This window comes from Pristis pectinata, chromosome 13 (assembly GCF_009764475.1).
Source record: "Pristis pectinata isolate sPriPec2 chromosome 13, sPriPec2.1.pri, whole genome shotgun sequence".
Lineage (NCBI taxonomy): Eukaryota > Metazoa > Chordata > Chondrichthyes > Rhinopristiformes > Pristidae > Pristis > Pristis pectinata.
In genome coordinates this window covers 23379256-23403361 of record NC_067417.1, presented here as the reverse complement: position 1 = coordinate 23403361, position 24106 = coordinate 23379256, and the positions used below count along the sequence as shown (strand labels likewise).

The 24106-nt window shown below is 40.9% G+C and overlaps 2 protein-coding genes across 4 annotated transcripts in view; one reads left to right on the top strand and one right to left on the bottom strand.

Annotated features, from left to right (window-relative positions):
- The first annotated feature begins 11 nt into the window (after nt 1-11).
- nip7 (NIP7 nucleolar pre-rRNA processing protein) lies at nt 12-7404 on the top strand. Its single transcript, XM_052028764.1, has 5 exons — nt 12-182; nt 865-951; nt 4356-4494; nt 4713-4853; nt 6487-7404. Exons 1-5 carry the CDS (start codon nt 127-129, stop codon nt 6604-6606), a joined length of 543 nt encoding a protein of 180 aa, XP_051884724.1. The 5' UTR covers nt 12-126; the 3' UTR covers nt 6607-7404.
- Nucleotides 7405-12653: 5249 nt separating this feature from the next.
- The window catches only part of dpep1 (dipeptidase 1), a 67970-nt gene continuing 56517 nt past the window's right edge, over nt 12654-24106 (bottom strand). For all 3 annotated transcript variants that reach the window (XM_052028357.1, XM_052028358.1, XM_052028356.1), the window contains 4 exons: nt 22758-22842; nt 20276-20351; nt 18374-18509; nt 12654-12889 (listed from right to left, as the gene is read on the bottom strand). In XM_052028357.1, the coding sequence (XP_051884317.1) occupies nt 12725-12889; nt 18374-18509; nt 20276-20351; nt 22758-22842 (462 nt within the window). In that variant the 3' untranslated portion in view covers nt 12654-12724. The remainder of the gene's footprint in view (nt 12890-18373; nt 18510-20275; nt 20352-22757; nt 22843-24106) is intronic.

The following is a 24106-nucleotide window of genomic DNA, read 5'->3' as shown; positions in this document are numbered from 1 at the left end:
TTATTGCCCGAGCCCTCCGGTTATCTCCGCAGGTTTGCAGTGACCGGACCAAACTGGGTCGGGTCCCAGCGTTGCCCAGGTTACGGCGAGTTCCGGTTCCGGGGCGCCCAGCGCACGTTGCTGGAGATGCGGCCGCTGACGGAGGAGGAGACGCGGCTCCTGTTCGAGAAACTGGCGAAATAGTGAGTGAGGGAGCGCCTCCATTCCCCGGGCAGCGAGTGAGGGAGCGCTTCCGTCCCCCGGGCAGCGAGTGAGGGAGCGCCTCTGTTCCCTGGGCAACGGGGTGGAGGGGTACAGCTGGCTCTGGGATGTGGTGGCTTCCGGAGCTGGCGAGGGGCTAACCAGGGACTTAATGGGGGGGAATGGGGGAGTCTGGCGCTGATCTGAGGGGGGCTGGGGCTGATCTGGGGGAGGGGGAGGGGCTGGGGCTGATCTGGGGAGGGGGAGGGGCTGGGGCTGATCTGGGGGAGGGGGAGGGGCTGGGGCTGATCTGGGGGAGGGGGAGGGGCTGGGGCTGATCTGGGGGAGGGGCTGGGGTTGATCTGGGGGAGGGGGAGGGGGAGGGGGAGGGGCTGGGGCTGATCTGGGTTGGGGGGAGCGGCACGTTGTGTTGGTGGAAAGTGGGGATGAGTTGAGGGCCTGTGGTTGGGGTTTGGATTGGGTGGTGGAGGTTGGTTTTTGGAGAGAAGTGGGGGGCAAAATAGGGGAAGGTTGGAAATAAGTGGAGACGATGGGGGGGGGGGGGTGGAGGTGGTGAGTGCTCCTGTTAGTGGAAAGTTGCCTTGGGATGTTGGAACGGGGTGAATAGGTTCGGCTTTGGGGTGAGGATTTAATGATTCACTTGAGAATTTTTGGTTGTTCCAGCATTGGAGAGAATATTAAGCTACTGGTGGATCGACCTGATGGAATCTATTGCTTCCGCTTGCACAACAGTCGTGTTTATTATGTAAGGTGAGTGCAATAAATATTTACTCCTGTATGTTTTTAGAGTCATAGACCTATACAGCACAGAAACAGGTCCTTTGGCCTATATCATCCATGGTGACCCAGTTAGTTACATTTGCCTGCATTTGGCCCATATTCCTCTAAACCTTTCCTGTCCATGTTCCTGTCTAAATGTCCTTTAAATGTCATAATTGTACCTGCCTCTACCACTTCCTCTGGCAGCTTGCTCTATTTATATAGCACCCTCTGTATGAAAAGGTTGCCCCTCGGGTCCCTTTTAAATTGTCCCCCTCTCACTTTAAACCTATGCCTTTTAGTTTTGGACTCCTCTATCCTGGGGAAAAGACTGCGGCTATTGACTTTATCTATGCCCCTCATGATTTTATAAACCTCTATAAGGTCACCCTTCAGTCTCCAATGCTCCAGGGAAAAATGTCCTAGCCTTTCCTTATAACTGAAAACCTCCAGTCCTGGTAAAATCCTCGTAAATCTTTTTTGCACCCTTTCCAGTTTATTGATGTCCCTCCTATAGCAGGGTGACCAGAACTGTGTGCAGTACTCCAAATGTGGCCTTACCGACGTCTCGTACAGCTGTAGCATGGATGTCCCAATTCCTGTACTCAATATCCTGATCTCAATATTCTGATCAATGAAAGCCAGCATTTCAAACGCCACCTTCACCACCCTGTCTAACTGTGTCGCCACTTTCAAGAAACTAAATCCCTGCACCCCCTTGATCTCTTCTACATTCACCGGAGCCCTGCCATTTACTGTGTAAATCCTGCCTTGGTTTGTCTTACTAAAGTGCAACACTAAACTCCACTGCCATTCCTCGATCCACTGGCCCAGTTGATCAAGATTCAGTTGTAATCTCAACAACCTTCTTCACCAATTTTCATGCCATGCCCACACATATTAACCATGCCACCTTTGTTCTCATTCAAATCGTTAATAAAAATGATGAACAATGGTGGACCCAGCACCAATCCCTATGGCATACCACTGGTCATAGGCCTTCAATGGAAAAGCAACTCTATACCACCACCCTCTACCACCTCCGATTGTCTCCTACCAATTGGCTAGCTCACCCTAGATCCCATGTGATCTAACCTCCATGTGGTACCTCGCCAGAGCCTTGCTAAAGTCCATATGGCACCTCGTCAAAAGCCTTGCTAAAGTCCATATGGCATAGCATTGGGTAAGCGTGGAAGAATAGAACAGAAAAGGAAAATGTAACAGATACAGAGAGCTTAAGACTGTAGAAAATCCACGGTTTGTCCTTTGAGTTGAAAGGCAACTGTCATATCACTGCTTCATTTGGTTTCTGTGAGCAACTCAGTGTCTTTTAGGACTCATTGGTGCTTTGAACTGTCTGTCACAATAAATCATGAAAACTGTACAGGTATAAAAAGCGCAGAGGTGAAACTGATAAGGAAATCAGCAAGGCAAAGAGGATACATGTGGAAATGTGGACAGATAAAACCAAGGACCTTAAAGTGCTTTATAAATGTATAAAGAGGAAGAGGATCACAAGTGTTAAAATCTAAAAGGTAGTCTAACTGTGGACGCATGCCGTAGATGAAACATCAAGTGGAATTTAATCCAGAGAAGCTTGAGGTAACATTTGAGTAAGGCAAACAAAACAAGGGAATACATGATCAATAGTAGAGCACTGATAATGCATAGAGGAACGGAGATCTTGCTAATCATCTTATGTACCTGTCTTGCTTACCTGAAGGGAGCAAGAAGGGTAGATGTGGTGGTTAAGAAGATACTTGGGACATTCACCGACAGACAGAATGCAAGGACTGGAAGAACACATCAGATTCAGATTTATTATCACTGACTTAGATGATGTGAAATTTGTTAGAGAAACAAAGGACTGCAGATGCTGAAATCTAGATGAAAAACACTTCAATGTTGGAGGAACTCAGCAGGCCAAGCAGCATCCTTGGAGAAAAGCAGGCGGTCAACATTTCTGGCAAACATTGACCGCCTGCTTTTCTCCACAGATGCTGCCTGGCCTGCTGAGTTCCTCCAGCATCATATTGTTTTTCATTCTTAATGTGAAATTTGTTGTTTTGCAGCAGAAGTAGTACAGTGCAAAGATATAAAAATCTATAAACTACAAAAATACATAAGTAGTGCAAAAGAAAGGAATAACAAGGTAGTATTCATGGATGTTCAGAAATCTGATAAATGAGAGGAAGAAGCTGTTTCTGAATCATTGAGTGTGGGTCTTCAGGCTCCTGTACCACCTCCCCAATGGTGGTAATGAGAAGGGGGCATGTCCCGGATGGTGAGGGTCCTTAGTGATGGATGGTGCCTTCTTGAGGCACTGCCTCTTGAAGATGTCCTCAATGGTGGGGAGGGTTGTGCTCGTGATGGAGCTGGCTGAGTCTACAACCCTCTGAGGCCTTTTGCAATGCTGTGCATTGGAGTCTCCGTACCAGGCTGTAATGCAACCAGTCAGAACGCTCTCTAGCGTATATCTATAGAAATTTGTAAGGGTCTTTGGTCACATACCGAATCTCAAACTCCTAATATAGGCTGGAAGTTGAAATATTTTGTATTGTTCTGGTGGTGCAAGAGACTGCAGATGCTAGAATCTGGAGTAACAAGCCATTCTGATGCAGGGTTTTGATCTGAAACATCGACAATTCCTTGCACCCCACAGATGCTGTTCAATGCAGATGAGTTCCTCCAGCATATTATTTGTTGCTCTGTGTTGTTCTGGTTACCACTTTACAGAAAATATGTGATAGCATTAGAGGAGATTATGAGGACATCACCAGCATTGGAGAATTATTTATGAGGACAACTGATCAGGCAGTGGTTGTTTACTTTGGTATGAAGGGGATTGATGGGAGATGTAATCAAAATAGAGTATTCAGCAGGATGAACAGGGTCAACCTAGTTTGCTTAGCAGAGAGTTCACTAGCTTGGGGGGTGGGGGTGCCAAAGATGCAAGGTAATTGGTTAAAGGATTAGAGATGGGAGAAGCATTTTTCATAAAGAATGATGAGTGTCTGGAACCTGCTGTCTGAGAGTGTCACATTTCAAAACAAAGGAGCAGGTTAAACACTTGAAAGTTCCATAACCTATACATCAGACCAAGAGCTTAGAAGTGGCCTATTGTTTGGACTTGGCTGAATACAATTGGCCAAATGATCTTCTTACAGTGAATTTTAATGACTTTGACTTAAGCATAATAGAAGGAGGTGAAGAGGATGGTGTAGTGATGAAAGAATCCCAATGTTACAAGGGAGCAATAAGGAGTTCTACTGAAGAATGAAATGAATAGTTGTGAAAGGGTATTTGCATAACTAAGCAAATTTCAATGAAGGAATAGCCATTGTATAAAGTGGTATTTTTAGGATTTATCTGACATTGTGGTTTCCCTGTTACAGTGAGAAAATCCTGAAACTGGCAACAAATATTTCTCGAGATAAACTTGTTTCACTTGGAAGCTGCTTTGGGAAATTCACCAAAACTTTAAAGTTCCGTCTTCATATTACAGCACTTGACTATCTTGCTCCTTATGCCAAGGTAGGTTCTTGCACTGGATTGAAGCATCGTTGCACACAATGAATGGAAATTTGTGTTACTTTAGTATGGAACAATGTCTTTAGTAAATATAGGATTGTTGCTCATTGTGTGGCTTTACTTTCATGATATTTGAATTGGGTTTATTAAGTGATATAGTGCAGAACAACATTTATCATTGTTCAGGTATTCAGAGTAATCATATTTTTGTTTATTTTCAGTACAAAGTGTGGGTGAAACCTGGCGCAGAACAATCTTTCCTGTATGGAAACCATATATTGAAATCCGGTTTGGGTCGAATTACAGAAAATACAGCCCAATACCAAGGTGTAGTGGTATACTCCATGGCTGATGTTCCATTGGTAAGATAGGTGATTGTTTGGTTCTTAACTATTGAAATATAACTGTAACCATTCAGTGGTAAGGGAAGGATATTCAATAAACATGGTGACAATAATAGGAATATTTACTCACAAAAGATCCATTGACCTTCAGCAGCACTTTTGATTGTGCCAATAAGTTGAATTGCTGTGGTATTTTTAAGATTGAAAATCAGAAAACAGCAGATGCTGGAAATCTGAAATAAAATCAAAAAAATTCTGGAAACACCCAAAAGTTTATTCAGCCTTCCTTGACACGTGTAACCATACATTTTGGTATCATCCTCAAATCCCTTTGTTCCTCCGTCATACTTAGAATCTCATCTTACAAGTAATAAGTGACCTCCCCATTCTTCCTCCCAAAATTGGATACTTGCATTTATCCCCAATTATTTGCCTATTCCGCAAGTTTATTATTGTGCTCCTGTCATGTATTGCAAGCCTTCTTGGTAATGACTGTTAATTTCCCCCCAGAAATTGGTATCATTGGCAAATTTAGAAGTAGTGCTTTTGATTCCAGAATTTAAATCATTCATGTAAATTGTTAACAGCATTCCCTTTTGAAATTCATGTTGAAGATTTGTTGTTATACATTTTGTTAGCTGTTCTCACCTTTGGTAGAGATTCCATAATTTTTCCTATTAGCAGTGGTAAGCTCACTGATCTAGAACTTTCTCGACACATTTTCTCTCCCCTAAAGCTAGTCATTGCGTTAGCTAGAGAAACAAAGGACAGCAGATGCTAGAATATCTAGATGAAAAACACTATGATGCTGGAGGAACTCAGAGTGTCAGGCAGCATCCGTGGAGAAAAGCAGGCGGTCAATGTTTTGGGTCAAGACCCTTCTTCAGGACATACCTGGCCTTCTGAGTTCCTCCAGTGTCATATGTTTTTCATCTTCATTACATCAGCTATCTGCCAAACCTCTGGCAGAGATCTTTTTATAACAAATTATTAAATAATTGTAGTAATGCCTCTGCTGTCTCTTTCCCAGATTACCTGAAAATGTGTGGGTGTAATTCAACTAGACCAAGGGTTTTATTTATTTTCTTTCTAAATATAGTCCCTTTTTTCCCTATTTTCCTTTTTTTTTTAAAACTTCCTTTTGGCCTCATCCCTTTTTTTCTACTGCAAATATCTTGACACTGATGTGCAGTACTATTCAACATTGTTGGCAATTACATTTAATCTTTATGTTCTGGCTTTCAACTGATGATAGAAACCAAGGTCTAATTCAACAGTCTGAATTTCTTTAAAAAAAAGGGCTGTTTGGAATCTACGGATGATTTATGTTCTTGCTTTCTCTTGTTTCATTTTAAAAGGATATCCTGTCTGCTCAGGATGAACCAAAATGGCTTACGGACAATGGGGCACTTTTACAGTAACTATTGTAATATATGGAAAATCTGTTGTTACAAGAGCATCCATTTAGAATGATGGAGAAGTAGTTGTACTAAATTGTTGAATCTCATTTAAGGTAATACCAGCTAAATGAAAATGACATTGAAGGGGGTTCTTCCAATGTGGATTGCGTGATTCAGTTTCTTTGATAAGCTAAGCATGTGTTCAATTACAGCTTTGTATCATGTAAAATGTTTTTGACTTGTTTCTAAAGGGTTTTGGAGTTGCTGCAAAATCGACTCAGGAATGTCGGAAAATAGACCCAATGGCAATTGTTGTGTTTCATCAGGCTGATATTGGCGAATATATTCGACATGAAGATACTCTGACATAATTCAGTAAAAAGACTATTAAGCTAAGATTATGAACAGGCCTTCGTCTTTCTTCTAATGTTTGCTGAAGAAAATGCATGGGCACCTACTGATTAAGACATGGATTGTGTTCACAAACTTTCATCTGAGCAAATAACAACTTGCAAGCATATCGCTATTAAATGTTATATTTTGTAAGTCTAGCAAGTTGTTATTCAGAACTGTTTAAAGGTTGTAAAGAGGCACACTTATTACTGATAATTAAAATTTTTGGCTTTTTTTTGGTTTTAAATTGTTCTAATGTCAGGTCATAGGATAATGTGACAAAGTTTTGACGCATGCACTCTGAAATCATCTTTCATATAATGTTGGTTTGAATTGTCATCCATTGTCAGTTGGAAAGCATTGGAGACCCATTTTGATCACGTATTTCAAGGGTTGTTTTTCTCATCCTGTTGTGATCAGAATTTAAAATACTGCTTTTAGATCTTTTATTGATTTTTTTTAGATCTTTTGTTGCTTTTACAATAGTAACGACCAGCTGGAGCTTGACAGATGGCAGAAAATCCTAGATTTCTATCTCCATTGAGCCTCACTGAGCAACAAAATATGAAATGTTATTGACAGTGCACTGTTTTGTACTGACCTTTTCCCATTTTATTTTATTTGGAACTAATTGGTAATTGTGAAACTACCCAAGTATTGCTGTCCTTGTCTGGTTTGCCTTGTGCCTCAGCTTGAGGACAATTCAGGATGCACAATAAATGCCAGCATTGCCACTGACATCTGCATCCTGAAAACAAATAAAAGGATTAAATAAATGAAAATTGATTTTTACTGTAAATAAAGCATGATTTCTGATATCAAGGTAGGAATCGCATTACACCTTTAAATCTTGTTCCAATATCATCTTCTATATCATAAAATACTCCCAAAGAGCAAAATATGACATTGTTGCAGTCCATCCATGCTGCTGATTGTACTCAGGACTGCAGCTCAAGAGAGTTTGAGGTGTCTGCCAGATACAAAAAAAGCAGGGTATTTTGCACTCTAACCAGAATTTGGCACTGGATGCTGATAGGGGAAGAGAGGTCTAGTGGGAAGTAACAGCCAAAACAGACCAGAGCACCATGGTATCAGTATGAACCAGCATCTAATACACTGTTTATCCTCCCCTTCCAGAATGTGCTGCAGCACAATGATATCTTGGATTCTTGCACCAGGAAGGCATCATGGAACCTGTGATTTCAGAAACACGTCCCTGTATAGGCTCAGCTCTAAAGCAATGGAGGAAAAACATAGAAAACCTACACCCCTTCGGCGCACAAAGTTGTGTCGACATGTCCCTACCTTAGAAATTACTAGGCTTACCCGTAGCCCTCTATTTTCTAAGCTCCATGTACCTACCCAAAAGTCTCTTAAAAGACCCTATCATATCCGCCTTCACGACCATTTCCGGCAGCCCATTCCACGCACTCACCACTCTCTGAGTAAAAAACTTACCCCTGACATCTCCTCTATACCTACTCCCCAGCACCTTAAACCTGTGTCTTCTGATGGCAACCATTTCAGCCCCGGGAAAAAGCCTCTGACTATCCACACGATCAACGCCTCTCATCATCTTATACACCTCTATCAGTAAGCTCAATAGAGCAAAAGTGGGGGATTCAATAGTTGGAGGAGGTGTCAAGATGTCAAGACATCAACCCCTTCAAGAATCAGACTAGTGAACCTTCCCTGTACTGCCTCCATTGCAAGCATCAGATAAGAGAATTAAAAAAGGGAGAATAGTTGCAATATTGGTTAAAGAAATGAATTACAGCTATGAGAACATAGAACAGTACAGACAGGAATAGGCCCTTCAGCCTATGATGTCTTTGCCAAACACGATGCCAAATTAAACTAAATCTCTTCTGCCCGCATGTGGTCCATATCCCTCCATTCCCTGCATATTCATCTGTTAATCTAAAATACCACTATCGTATCTGATTCCACCACTACACCTGGGAGCCTGTTCCAGGTATCTACCACTCTCTATGTATAAAATCTCCATTAAACTTTCCTCCTCAAACTTTCCCCCTCTCATCTTATGTGCACATCTAGTATTTGACATCTCTACCTCGGGAAAAAGATTCTGACTGTCTACCCTATCTATGCCTCTTAAAATTCCATAAACTTCTATCAGATCTCCCCTCAGCTCCAGTGCACCAGAGAAAACAACCTAAGTTTGTCCAACCTCTCCTTATAGCTCATACCCTCTAATCCAGGCAGTATCCTGGTAGATCTGTACCATTTCCAAAAGCTTCCACATTCTTCCTGTAATGGGGCGACCAGAACTGCACACGATACTTAAGTGCAGCCTAACCAATGTTTTATATAGCTGGAACATGACTTTGTTACTCTTATATTCAATGCCCTGACCAATGAAGGCAAGCATGCCATACACCTTCTTTACCACCCTATCTACTTGCATAGCTACTTTCAGGGAAAAGGGATGATATGTTAGAAGGTTCATCAAATTAAGCTACATGGGTTGAACTAAAGAATAGTATAAGGGCAATCATACCATTGGAAGTGTACTATCGACCTTCAAAAGTCTGAGAGAGAGGGAAGAGCAAATGTCCTGAAACACAATGGCAGGAATGGTGTAAGATTTCAATTAACCTAATATTACCTGGGTACAGACAATATAAAATGCATAGAGGACATGGAACTTCTAAATTACATTCAGAAGAATGTTTTAGGCAGTAAGCCCAACATTAAGTATTGGAGTCGGAGTTGCAATTTGGACTTAGTTTTAAGGATCAAACTAGGAAAGTGATTGTAGTATCAATGGGAGAACAATTTTTATGGTAGTGATCACAATTCAGGTAAATATAGTATTACAGAAAAGGACAAGGATTAAAGGTTCTAAACGGGGAAATGGCAATTTTACTAGTCTCAGAAATGACTTAACAGAAGTAGACTAGATACAGAAACTTAAAGGTGAATCCATCCCAAAACAATCAAGGAGATAAAAGGCATGACATTGCAGGTGGTGTAGGTACAGAGGGAGTTAATAATAAAAAGGATAATATTGAAATGGATATAAGAAAGGAAATTCAAGTGCAATCTATAAGAACAAATTGGTGAATGGCACTCCTAATGAGTATCTGCACCTTTTTGACTAATATTTCTTAAATACAGATATTATTTGTACTGTAATTTTGTAAATGATTTTAAAACTTTAGTTTTCTAACATTACAGTCTTCTACCACATGAGGGCTCCATACCACTTTTGTAAACTTTCATTTACTTTGCAGAAGCACTATAGCCAGGATCAAATTAAATTACCTTAATTTTCTTGCAACTGTATTTCCATCATAAATATCAGAAAGCTTGGGACTTCCACATGTTGGAAGTTCTGAACTTCCTGATAGATTATAGTAATTGTTGTGAAGTCCAGACAGGGAACACCAATGTCCTATAATTACCCAGCAGTTATGATGTAAAATCTATGCGTTCTTACACTAATAAAAACAGTAAATGCTTTATTCATCAGATCAAGCAGCACCTCTGAAGGGAGAAACAGAGCTAGATGTGCCATTTCAATGATCTTTCTTCAGAATAACCCTCCACAGATGCTGCCTTTGCTGCTGAGTATTTAGAGCACTTTTGGCTTTTATTTCAGATTTCCAGTATCTGCAGGCTTTTGCTTTTTGATCACGCCAACCCTGAATCTGGTCAGTCTGAATTAACTAAAATGTATTTAATTGTTTTCTAGTGTATTTAAGTGTTTCTATTTTTTTCAGTAAATTTAACTTTTTTAACTAAGTGTGATTAGTTTTTGATGGGTTTTGAATGTTTATTAATATCGGGACCACTTTAGCATCCTGCAAGTCCTGGGGATGTGGCTTAGCTGCCTACCTAAGTAGTGCGATGTGGTGCAGGGTGGGCTTGCCATTTACAGCCAGGTGGCTCTGCACTGTGGAGTTGGAGTGGGCTTTGTTCAGGGAGCTGTGGCTTGAAGATCTGCTTTGGTTAAGTAGGAACCCAGCAAGTGCAAGCAGCTTGCTGTTGCCAGGAAACTCCTGGCCCATATCCATTTCCTTAATGATACCATAGGAGGAAATGCATTATTTGCAACTGCACAAATAGGGATGTCACTCGGAAACAGCACACATGCAGACTTTACTATGAGGGTTCACCTTAGAAACTTGTTTATTTTAGGATTTATGTTCCAAGTGTACTTCTAACCACTTCCTCCAACCCTATATGGAAATATTTTCTCCATCTCTGGATCATCAAACCCTTTCATGATCTTAAGAATCAACACCCAGTCTTCTCTGGAGATGGGAGCCTGGCCTCTCAGTCTTCCCTCATTGTCGTAATTGTTCAGTTTTGAATATTTTTTTCCCCATTCACCAATGTCTCTACACCATTCTTGAAAATATAAGGATGAAAACTGTTCAGTCCTCTAAGTGCCTTCCAATCCAGAATTTCAATGTCAGCATGTTCAACACATATTTTATTTACGTGTCCATGATGTCTTTGATTATTAATGGGGGGGGCAAGGATAATGCTGCTGGCCTCCCACCACTGCAAGCATCGCTGGTCACTCGCACTAAACACATGCAAGAGGTTAACTGCTGATTAAACTCACGTCCCAATATATAGTTCTATTGAAATGCACAGCTGAATATAAATAGAGGGCAAAAGACAGATACATTTAGTGCAACTGACCAAAACCAAATTTCTCTCCCATCTTAAAAGATCTAATCACATTCGAAAAATTAGTAAGTGCCCCAACCACACTCAAACTGTACACTTTCTCCCCATCACACTTCCATCTTCTGCCGCGCTCATCTCCTAATCAAACAGGACAGGATTTAAGTATCAAGCAGTCGGGGGATTCTACCTTGGGAGTCCACAGGCCCCAGACAACATCCCACACTCAGTATGAAAAGACACATTAAAAGACCACCATCAGAAACCCACCCTTCCCTTAAATCAGACAGGATACTTGATAGGCCCTGGATAAACAAGCTAAATGTATGTTCCTGGCAGCATACATAAAATGATCCATTTTGATTCAACATATATAAGACTATGAAAGTTATTGTCAAAGTTTGCCGTTTTAATTATTCCACCCCCCCCCCCCCACCATGTCAGGACAATTTATTGTCCAAACCTAATTGACCTTGAAGTTGTGTTGAACTGCCATCGTGACCCACTGTGGTTAAGATATTCTCAGGGAGCAATGACGAAGGAGAAGTTTTATATATATGTCAGATGCATGTGTGACTTGGAGGAAAGAAAATAGGTCTTCTCAGAGAAATTCACATGAATTTTTAAGCAGTACGTCAAATGGATGATGTCATGCAAAACCACTATAAGAAGTATATGGTTTCATGGCAAAAGGAACGGAACAGTAAAAGGTTAGATAGAATAGTGGATGTATACAAAAGCTCATTAAGACTCAAAGGTAAACAGTAAATAGTTTTGGTCACAAAAAGGGAAGAATGTTGAGGCAATGAGGATAATACAGAACAGATTCACTATAATGTTTCTTGATGACAGGAAAAATAAATACAGAAGCAAGACATGAAAAATATACTTTTTTTTACTTCTGGTATTGAGGGATCTGGAATGGGGATTCAAAGACAGATTAAAGAGATTCAAGATAGACAACATTTTTACACATACCCAAACATACCAGTGCATTGAACTGCATATAATGTGGCAATGATGTGTTCTGATTGTTTAAAATACAAACTTTTTTTCCAAAGTGAAGAAACACCTCACTTTTGCTTCAAATATAAACTGTATGTGAATTTGGAGTATTACATTTTTAGTTATAAACTTCATGGCTTCCAAAAATGGCAAACAGGACAACATTGGGTGCAGGTTAGCGTAGTGTGTTAAGGAGATAAATCATAGGCAAAGAAGTGTGTAAGTAGTTGCAAAGATTGTGCATGTAGTTAATTCTATGAAAAGGACATAAGTAGCTACTTATGCCTGTAATTTCAGGACTTTTGCTGATTGTGCTGAAAGATGAGAAGAAACCTTGTAGAAATTATATTTTTTCCTTTTATTCAAGTTGTATTTTCTGAATGACTATCATGCTCAGGGACTGCTGCTTCCTTTTATCTTGCTTGGCTCTTACACTAATAAATGGTATGCTAGGTAAACTGCCATGACAACTGTAGGCATCAAGACCAGTGAATTTCCATTATTATTTTGATCCCCATAACCATAGCCGGTCCTGCATTGATTCTGAACCTGATCATATGGAATGGGCTCATCATCTCCAGGAGAGGATTTAACCTAGAAAAGGAACAGAAACAAATGTATATTTTAACTTTTCCAGTCTATTAACACATAGAACTTAGTTCCTGCTTAAAGTTTAACTCCAACCTAACATGCTAATGACAAATTTTTGAAGGTGTGGTCACTGATGAATTCTATTTTTATATACATTCATTCATAGCATCTTGGCAATACTGGTGCGTATTGTCTATCCCTCATTTCCCCTGAACTGAGAAGGCAGTTAAGAATCAAACACATTAATGGGTTGGACAGTCCAGGCCAGACGGCAGATTTCATTCCTTGAAGGACATTCGTGGACCAGATGGTACTTCACAACCATCCATTATTGTTACTGAGACTAACATTTTTTTTTAAATCCAGATATATTAAATCACTTAAAATTTAAATTCCCCAGCAAATTTGGGGGTGGGATACAAATCTGTGCCAATGGTCCAGAACTCTGGCTAGTCCAGTAATTTAACCACTAACACCTATATCGCAAGTTTTTAAATGGTATAAAAATTATTAAGTTTAACATATCAACCAAGGACCTTCAATTTTATTAATAAATTTAGGTTGATATTCCTCTATTTTACACAGGGCATACACTCATCATAATGGCTCTGATTTTGAAGGGAAATATTTGCTGCTGACATTGAGATAAGCTTTCTGCAATGATTTAGTGGATGGAGATCTCCTTGGTTCTTGTACCAATCAAACTTTAGCACCCTCTGCAGAGGATTTATGGCATCCAGTAATGGAGCAATAAACCAGCCAATCAGTTTAGGGAATTCTCATACAGATCAACCAGGAATCGAAAAGCAATTCACGTGTACAGAAAGTGACAGAAAAACTGGTATATACCTATGGGATTACAAAAAAGAGGCTTGAATATCATTCAAAAAATTAAAATCAGTATTAACACATTAATTGATATTATTGAGGGCCAATATTTATTAAATCATTTTTCAAAGTGTGACAGGTTACCCAACAATAATTATGACTTAGAGCACTATTAAAAATTCAGCTACCTCTGACTAAATATAGTCAGTAGAAAGTTGAAGTTCACATCAAATAAATGATTCTGCATTGATTGCACCTGCAGTTATTGCAGCAGCACAGGGTATCATTAAAAGCAACTTCCAAGTATTCTGTCCTTAACAGCACATTTACGGATACCAGAATTGGCCGTCAATCTTAAACAGTGACTGACAATGACAAACACAACATGTCTCACCATTTTACAACCACAGATTCCAGACCATGTCCTTTATGTAGGATAACCTTTATGTAACTATTGGGCCACCAAATGTAAAAACAATAAACATTACATATTTAGCAGTAAGATTTAAGGGTTGATCTGAACTAAATATGGGTGTTTAGACAAGAGGCCTTGACTTGCTGAAAAAGTAACATTCAGATTTGCTCCCATTCAAACAGAATTCAGCTGTTACAAGGGCCTCCCTCCACAATGGAGAGCGACACTGAAAAAATAAACAGATGAAGTAGATGAAGAAACCTAAGGAAAAAAATAAAATGATGGAATAATCAATTTTGTAATAAACTAAAACTAATTCAATACCTAAATAGAATGGATTTAAAGGAAGAATCAGAAGATGTCAGATTGCTGAGTGTAAAGAGCAAGAGATCACTGAGTCAGTAGAAAGTGTGGGAGATCTCTCAATGCAAGGACTGGGAGGTAATGCATTTTCAGGAGTGGGTGATCTCTACGCTTGAAGTGGGAGACCTGTGAGTGGATAAGGAGCAGGAGACTTCTGAGTGAGATAAGGAGTAAGAGATCTATGAATAAGAATAAACAGTGGGAAATTAGTGAGTGAGTAGAAAGGGCAGAAGATGTCAGTGTAAAGAGTAGAGATGCTCAGATCCAGCTCCCCTCACATGGGAAATGCCCTCTCAGCATCCAACCTGCAGGGATCTTCTGCCTTTCAATAAGATCACTTCTCATAGCACCATACGCCAATGAGCATAGGGTCAACTGCTGAACTTTTCCTCATAAGGCAATGCTTTCATCCTCATAAACAACCTAGTGAAACATCTCTGAACTGCTTCCAATGCACGTATGTGACAGTTGTAGAATAAGGCAAAGATGAGGAGAAATTTCTTCTCACAGATTGTCACATATCTTGGAATTCTTTCATAGAGGTAGAGAGAGATAGAGCATAGAAACAGGTCTTTGGTGCACAAGTCTGTGCTGGCCATCAAGCACCCATTTATACTAGTCCTACACTTAATTCCATTTTATTCTCCCCACACTCCCATCAACTCACCCCAGATTCTTTCATTCACCTAATCACCAGGGGCAATTTACAGTGGTCAATTAATCTATCAACCCATATGTATATGGCTTAAGGGAAGAAACCTCAAGGACTGCAGCAGTTCAAGAAGGTCACTCACCTCCACATTCTCAATGGCAATTAGGGATTGGCAATTAAATAGTGGCTTGGCTTGCGAAGCCGAATTCCTTAAATAAATATAAAAAACGAGCACCTGGGGGAAACCCACATGGTCACAGGGAAAATGTACAAAAGGCAGCACCTGGGGTCAGGATTGAAACACGATCACTGGAGCTGCGCCCCAGTACTGCCTTTCCTTTCTCTACCAGAGAAAATTGTGAAAGCTGAGTCTTTGAATATATTCAAAGATGAGATACACTGATTATTGGATGGGTCACGGGCAGCAGGCAGTTAAATGAAATTAAGGCCAAGATCAGATCAGCCATGATCTTACTGAATGCCTCAAGGGGCCCTTTTAGCCTCTGAAGTTATGAAAAGGAAAGTACTTTGTTCTTAAATGCTTATGTAGGCCTAATATCATACATTTCCTTTGTTGTAATTCTTTTGACTTTGACTTCAATGTGTTACTTAAGCGACCCAGGTTCAAAGAAAGTTAACAACATTCCAACATAGATCTCAAGGAAAGCTGCCTGGTCTACAGTAACTTGCTTCAAGTGAAGTTTTTGGATGAAAACAGTCTGCTTGATCACCATCCCATTATCCCTGTAACATCCACTCAGAACACTGCAGCAGCAGAGTGCACCATCTACAGGATGCAATATGGTCACTTGCCTAGTTGTCTTTAATTCCCAGACTAACACCTAAATAGGGGGCACAACACTGGAGCTTTTCCAGATGAGACAATTACGGCCTATTGTCTTCTGCTGTGATGTGCTAGCACACTGAAAGTGCTGGGCAAGGAGAACAGGTAAGGCCTGCAAAAACACTCATGTAGTACATAATCAGAGTATTGAGACCTGTATCTGCTTTAGTTAAAGAGCTCCACTGCTGGAGAGAACAACACACGCATCTTCATCCAAATGAGTGCCATCTTATCTCACCCACCCTGCCGAGATCTCACACTGTGACCACACAATCTGTCCAACCCAAATCCTCCTGATTGTCCGTACACCCAACCCCTCCCCATCCTCAGTATACCTGCCCCCTCCACGTCATTGTCAACCCCGACACTATCCTGATGTTAGAGAACCCTGACCACCCCCCGTCATCAGTAAACCCCAAGCCCATTTATAATCTGTGAACCCCAATGCCTCCCTGTTGAACATAAAACCTGATCTCTCCCCATCATCAATAAACCCTGACTCCTCCATCCCCAACCTCTCCAATGTCCTTGAACCCTGACCCCCTTCTCATTATCTGTGAAATCTCCCCCTTCCCTTTTACAGAAATACAGAAAATAGCAATAGGCCATGTGGCCTTTCAAACCTGCTCTACCATTCAATGTGATCATGGCTGATCATCCAAATTCAGTACCCTAGTCCTGCTTTCTTTCTCTATCCCTTCATCTGTAAGGAGTTTGTACGATGTCTGTAAGGAGTTTGTACGTTCTCCCCGTGCCTGCGTGGGTTTCCTCCGGGTGCTCCAGTTTCCTCCCACATTCCAAAGACGTACAGGTTAGGAAGTTGTGGGCATGCTATGTTGGCGCCGGAAGCATGATGATGCTTGCGGGCTGCCCCCAGAACACCCTATGCAAAAGATGTATTTCAGTGTGTTTTGATGTACATGTGACTAATAAAGAAATCTTATCTCTTCAGAAGAAAACAATTTAGAAGTATACTTAACTCCTTCTTGAATATAGTTAATGACTTGACCTCAACTGCCTCCAGGTCAGAGAATTCCAGAAATTTACCACTGTTTGGGTGAGGAAATTTCCCCTCATCTCAGTCTCAAACAGCTTACCCCAAGTCCTCAGCCTGTGACCCCCCCCCACCCCCAGTTCTGTTCTCCCAGCCTGTGACCCCACCCCCCCAGTTCTGTTCTCCCAGCCTGTGACCCCCCCCCCCCCCCCCACCATCCTCCCAAAGCCTCGTCTATCAGCCGGACACTAAACGTTGCATGTCAGTGGCACTCAGATCTAAGTTAATGTTTTCTGGCACAGTCATAGACTGTTGAGTTACACATTGTTTAGAAAGAATTGAGAGTAAAGAGGTGCAAGTTAGGCAAAATGATTTTAACCATAAGAAATAACTTGATCAAGTTGATGCTTAGACAGATTCAAAATACTTAGTCAAGATATATGTATACACACATATACGTATATACTGTGAACTTATGCCAGCTCACCTTGGGTAAGGGAAGGGAATAAATTGTGAAATTAATGTAGCTACCGAATATACCTTGGGTAAAATTAAAAACCTGTGAACTGCAAAGGGAAGATGACCAGACTGATATTATCAGTTATGACACATCACAATCTGATGTGGTTAACCTTAGATGCATGGTGGAAACAGATACATGTAAACACAGTAGAAGAAGGCAAGCATAGGGAGTCGGTAATGAAATGGAATGTATGTGTACATGCAGGGATTTAGTGAAGGACTGAGTCTAATCTAATCCACTAAATCTAATGACTGCAGAGTCTTTCAGTTCAACATCGAGATTGTAACATGTGAATAACAACCTATGTTACTGTCAATTGCTGTTTAATCAATTCTGTGTAAATTATGATCTTAGCTTTAATTCAATAAAGTCGCAGTATTTCCCACCTGTCTTCACAATCCATGGTTTCTTTCATTTCAGATGTTTCCAACGTTTCGACTCAGAACCATGGGATCAATATGGCCTTTCCTGCAGCTCATTCTTAAATAATGCTTCTTATTGCAACTCTTGACCTGACTTCCTGTGTTACTTCAATTGTTTTCTTCACGTCTGTGCTTGGTGTGAACACTGAATGTGTCAGTTTCTATTCTGCTGCTACTGTGAACTAATCACTCTGTAAAATAGTAGCTGAGGAGAAGATATTTTTGCTGGGTTTGTGGGTAAGATTTACCACTCATACTCAACTTACAATAGTTTCATCAAAGATGCCTACAAAAGCACTTGCAAAGTTTGCAAATTTATACCTCTAGTTTCATCTAGAAGTGCGTGTGAGGAACAGGAGAAGCAACAACTGGCAAACCTGATGGTATTTTGTAGATACATTTCTCAGAAAAAGGGCCAGGTAATCACTTTTCCAACCAACCCTTACCTGCTCTATTTGCTGAAAAACACGCAGAAAGTTCTCTCCAAGGGCCGCTTTTACTTCTCTATCAGTCCAGTTTCTCCGCAGTAGTTCAGCTACTAAATCAGGATAGAAGGACACATCATCCAAACCTGCAGGAACACTTTAAAGAGAAAAATGTAAACTATAGCTCTGCTCTTTGGTGATGATAATCCAAATGCCTCCTTAACCTACTGTCCACAACCATAAAATAATAAAATCACAAGAATTATTACAGCACAGGAGGACATTCAGCCCATCAAGTCTGTACCATCTCACAGAAGAGTGATCCATTCAGTTTTATTTACATACTCCATCCCTGTGGGTCTTCCTGATATCACCAGGAGTCCTGAGGAGAATGTCAGGAGGTAATTCGGTACCCTACATCTCTCCAGGAACATCCTGCAGAGAGATGTCAGACTCTGCCATAGTCTACTGCCTCCTGAAAATCTTCAGCAAGAGGAGAGCTCAGACCTTGCCTGGGCCAACGCAGGAGGAGGAGGAGGTGGAGAAACAGGCAGAGCAGGAGGATCTTGCTAGAAGGTAAAGGAAGGACAATTTCTCTAGATGCTCTGTTGGAACTAGTCTAAGTGTCCAGAGATTCTTGAGAATGTACTTCACAAGTAATATGTGCAGTCAGGGAGGTAATATGTGATAAATGCACAGCAACTGCGTTTAATTGATGTGGAACCACTCCTTCTGGAGAAGTGACACACCAGCTTGCCTTTCCCTTTGGTCTGACATAGCATGTCAGGTGCCTCTCCACATGAAACATGCACTTGTAACCTGGCCTGTTCAAGCCTTACTGTACCTTATCAGCTCATAATTTGAGGTGCCAGATGCAAAGATGTGTCATACTACCTCCACTTCAGAGGTTGTTCAAATGCAATTTTAGCCATAGTTATCCTAGTTGAGTTGTAATTTGTTAATGCTCCCGTGTGCATATGTGTACGTTCCTGTGTTAAGATGGACGAGGCAGTGGGAAGCATAAGAAAGCAATTAGAGAAATGGCTACTGAAGTGGGATCTGTGTGTGTGTGTGTGTGTGTGTGTGTGTGTGTGTGTGTGTGTGTGTGTGTGTAAGTTGAGGAGTGGGTGTTGTGGCCAATTGTAATTGTGAGGTATAACTAAAAGTTTTAGAACACTTTGACATTTCTCGTAAGGCCATGGAATTTTCTGCAACCCTGCTCTGTGCTGTGGGCAGACCTCAACCACAGAACATCTCTGTTGTTATGCATGCCACCTCCTCTTCACTTCTGCCCTGAATGCAATTTTGGCACACGTGGCACACCTCAGGGATGCTGAGATCCAAAGCTAAGAACAGGTAGGGGGCACATTCTCTTCCCCCAGGACCTAACTACAGCCATATGAAATTGCACAATAGCACACAACCGCCCAACAGTTAAGAGTGTTCTTTTAGAGTAGGAACCTAGATGTCACGGTGCAGGAATGGGTGGTAGGTGCTGAAACGTTACGAGTGGTGTGGATGGCCATTTAACACAGCCTTAGGCACTCCAAACATTGCTACACATTTACAGTTGTACCATTATTGATTCTCACATTCAAACTGTTTAAAGGCATGGGTTAATTGCACAATACAGTATTACTCATGAGTCATTCAATTTCTGGCATCCATGTCACACTAATTCCTTAACAAATAGCATTTGAGTAAACTAAAATAAAACCATGAACGTTGTAACATGAAAAGATTTCCTCTCAGTGGTTTTATGTACAACTGTGCAAATGTTTCTTGGAGCAGACCAGGTTTATTTTTCAGGCAGCTAAAAACCAATTTTGCATTTCTGGTCCAAAGATACAGACCACAGTGGAATAGATTTCTCTTAGTTAATAGATTAGTGTAAATGAAACACAGATAGATACAGAATATTACCTGGGAACACCATCGTAATCTCCACCAAATCCCACAGCCTGGTAACCAGCAATAGCTTTAACGTGGTCAAAATGATCTACAGAATGATTTGAAAGATACACGTTAAAACAAATGTTGAAAATTTATCACACAACTTTACAATATTTAACGTGCTACAATACTTAATTTCCTGACATTGTGGAGGTGAATTCGGACACCGTCTGGTAAATAAGATATACTGTAAAATGTTACATTTTAGTTGGTGGCAGTAGAAGTCATTTCAGGATGGCTGTTTAGGCCATAGAAGGACCCAAATACTGGCATGCCTGTCCAAGTTTCTTATTAGGATCAGATGTATACATAGAGTTTACCACCTCTTCACAGTGAACGTTAGGGTTCTGGGGACTGTTGTAGAACAGAGGGGCTGAGGAGTACAGGTACATAGCTCCTGATAGTAGCGTCACAGGTAGACAGGGTAATGAAGGTGGCTTTGGCACACTGGCCTTCATAAGTCAGAGCATTGAGTATACAAGTTGGGATGTTACAGTTGTACAAGATATTGGTGAGTCTGCACTTGGTGTATCGGGTTTAGTTTTGGTCACCCTGCCATAGGAAAGATGACATTATGCTGGAAAGAGTGCAGAAAGGATTTACGACAATGTTGCCAGGACTCAAGGGACTGGGTTATAGGGAGAGGGTTATTGGGCATTTCTTGGAGTGTAGGAGACTAAGGGGCGATCTTATAGAGATGTATAAAATTGGGAGGGGCATAGATAGGGAGAAGGCACACGGTCTTTTTCCCAGGGTTGGGGAATCAAGACTAGAGTGTATAGGTTTAGGGTGAGAGGGCAAAGATTTAATAAGAAGTTGAGGGGCAACTTCTTCCACACAGAGAGTGGCATGCATACGGAACAAGCTGCTAGAGGAAGAGGTTGAGGCAGGTACAATAACAACATTTAAAAGACATTTGGACAGGTACATGGATAAGAAAGTTTTAGAGGCATATGGGTCAATCACGGGCAAATGGGACCAGCTTAGATGGGCATCTTGGTTGGCATGGACAAGTTGGGCTGAAGGACCTGTTTCCGTGCTGTATAACTTTATGAATCTTTCAAACATGCTTATCTACTGCTTTTATGGTATTTAACATACCTTAGGCAAGGTTGGACATCAGTTATGACACATACAAGTAGCATATTTTCCCCATCTGTATCTGATAAGTGAACACAATAGGGTCCAATTTATCCTCTAAATGTGAATCTTCACACCTACACTGCTGTGTTCTCTGACAAAAGAGCAATACTTCCTGCTATTCGGAAAGTTCGGCTATGAACTTGAAATCAGTATATTTTTGCAATAAATGCTCATTAAAAAGAAATATACAGTAGCAGTGAAATGCTTTAAAGACAAGTTATGGCCAACAGGATGAATGATGGAATTTTTTTAAGTTGTGGATCAAAGCACTCTTTGATTTCACTGATCTTGCTCTTCACCTTTTACCTTCAGTTATTTTCAGCAGTACTCTTTTTCAGAAATAAAGGTAAAAATGTAGATCCTTGAAATTTGAAATTAAAAACAGAAAATGCTGGCAATACTCTGCAGGTCAGGCAGTAACTGTGGAAAGAGAATCAGAGCTAACATTTCAGGTTGAAGATCGTTCATCAGAAGTGGGAAAGACAGAAAACGAGGGAGAGAGGGAGAGAGGGAGGGCGCCAGAGAGAGACGATATTCTCTGTGGCAATGAATTTCACAGATTCAGCACCCTCTGGCTGAAGAAATTCCTCCTCATCTCAAGTTTAAAGAGACATTCCTTCATTTTGAGATTGTGCCCTTGGCTCCTAAACTCTCCTACTAATGGAAACATCCTTTCCACGTCCACTCTGTCCAGGCCTTTCAGTATTCAGTAGGTTTCAATGAGATCCCCCCTCATCCTTCTGAACTCCATTGAGTACAGGCCCAGAGCCATAAAGTGCTCCTCAAATGCTCCTAGCGATGCTAGCTCAATTAATAATTAAAATTCGAGACTTTTAAATGCATGGTACCCCAGGGTATTAGTGGATATGGAGTTAAGGATGATGAGTGGAGTTTGGATACAACGTAGCCACAATGTCATTAAAGAACAGAACAGGCTTGAGAGACTAAATAACATATTAATCAAGTGGAAAATGATCTCTGATAAAAAGTGAAACTTATTTTAAAACAAAACATGCTAAAGGCAGCACCACACAGATGGGGACAGGATGGAGTGGGTGTCAGTCTAGTGTGAGACCCCAGGCACTGACATTCTACTGTCCAAATTGACCTTACACACATTCTGTTAAAATTATTTCATGGAAGAAGTGTGTTGGACACTGAATTGGAGGATCAAATGGACAAGCATACTATTCACACAAAATATTTGACCACACTTTTGAAAAAGTTCCTTCACACGACATTTTAAAAGGTTGCACCATACAATAGAATTTCTAGATCAGTTTGGCTTGAGAGCACTGCCGATACTGACCTGCCACATCTGAAAGTTTAGCCGTAGACTTGCAAGTAACATAGTTGTTGAAGAAGTTCACCATCACAAGACCATTCTTCTCCCGCTGAGAAATGAATTCATTCAAAGAAATGATTCAGCAGGTTGACTAATACTCTCTGGACAACCAAATAGCTAATACACTTATAAATATTTCTATACACATTTCAGAATTGTTTCAAATGTACGTGGCCTATTAAAATATTAATTGCATTGGCTTCTTTAAAACTGATGCAATGATTAATTCTGAAATAGAACTGACCCAGCATTCGATATATTGAAAGTAAAAAGAGACGTATTAAGCTGCCGAACTAGAATGTATTTATTGTACAAACTTTAGTTTTTTCAAGAGGGAAATGAAATCAGCAGAGCATGTTGCATGTGGGCAGTCTCCTCTGTTTTATAATATCACATTAAACTGTAATTGTGGAACTCAACTGCATCCTGTTGCAAATCTCATTCTAGGTTTCGCATTCTTTCATTGAGGAAGTACTTGATCTCCTCTTCACACCTACCCAAAGTGTCACAGAATCAAGAGCTCAGTACTTATCAGAATAAGATAACTATCCAAACCATCATCACTTAGTTATTCAACATTTTGGTATAATCAAACACATCAGTCCCATCATTTAAATAAAAAGAAAACTCAGATCACATAAACATTACACTTGCACAACTGCATTTTCTTTCATGTGAAATTTTGTAAACCTTGCCCTTAAAGAGTTGAAGAACTGAAGCATTTTGGAGCGGCCATTGTGTGAGTGGTCAGTGTCAGTGTGGGGAGCTGAGGCTTTGGCTCAAGAGGCTTCGGTGTGAAGAGGCGGAGTAAGTTTAGCCATAGGAGTTGGAGAGTTAGAAGTCAGGAGTTAGAAGTTTGGAGAGTGAAAGCAGCTCTTTAGGAAAGAAGGCTTCAGAGAGAAGGCATAGGTAAGAATAGGTAAGGGTTTTTATTTTATTTTGTTGTTATTATAGATTGGGCTTTGGTTCAGGAGGCTTCAGTGAGCAGAGACTAAGGTGCGATTGAGGTAAGGTCTTTTTTTTCTCTTATTCCCCATTTAGAGCAGTGAAGTGGCAGTCGGGGCAGTGGTGTGCTCCTCTTGTAGGATGTGGGAAGTCAGGGAGACCTCCAGTGTCCCTGATGACTTCACCTGCAGGAAGTGCATCCGGCTGCAGCTCCTTACAGACTGCGTTAGGAAACTGGAGCTGGATGAACTCCGGATCATTAGGGAAACTGAGGAGATGATAGACAGGAATTACAGGGAGGCAGTCACACCTAGGTTGCAGGATGCAGGTAGCTGGGTGACTGTCAGGAGAGGGAAAGTGGATAGGCA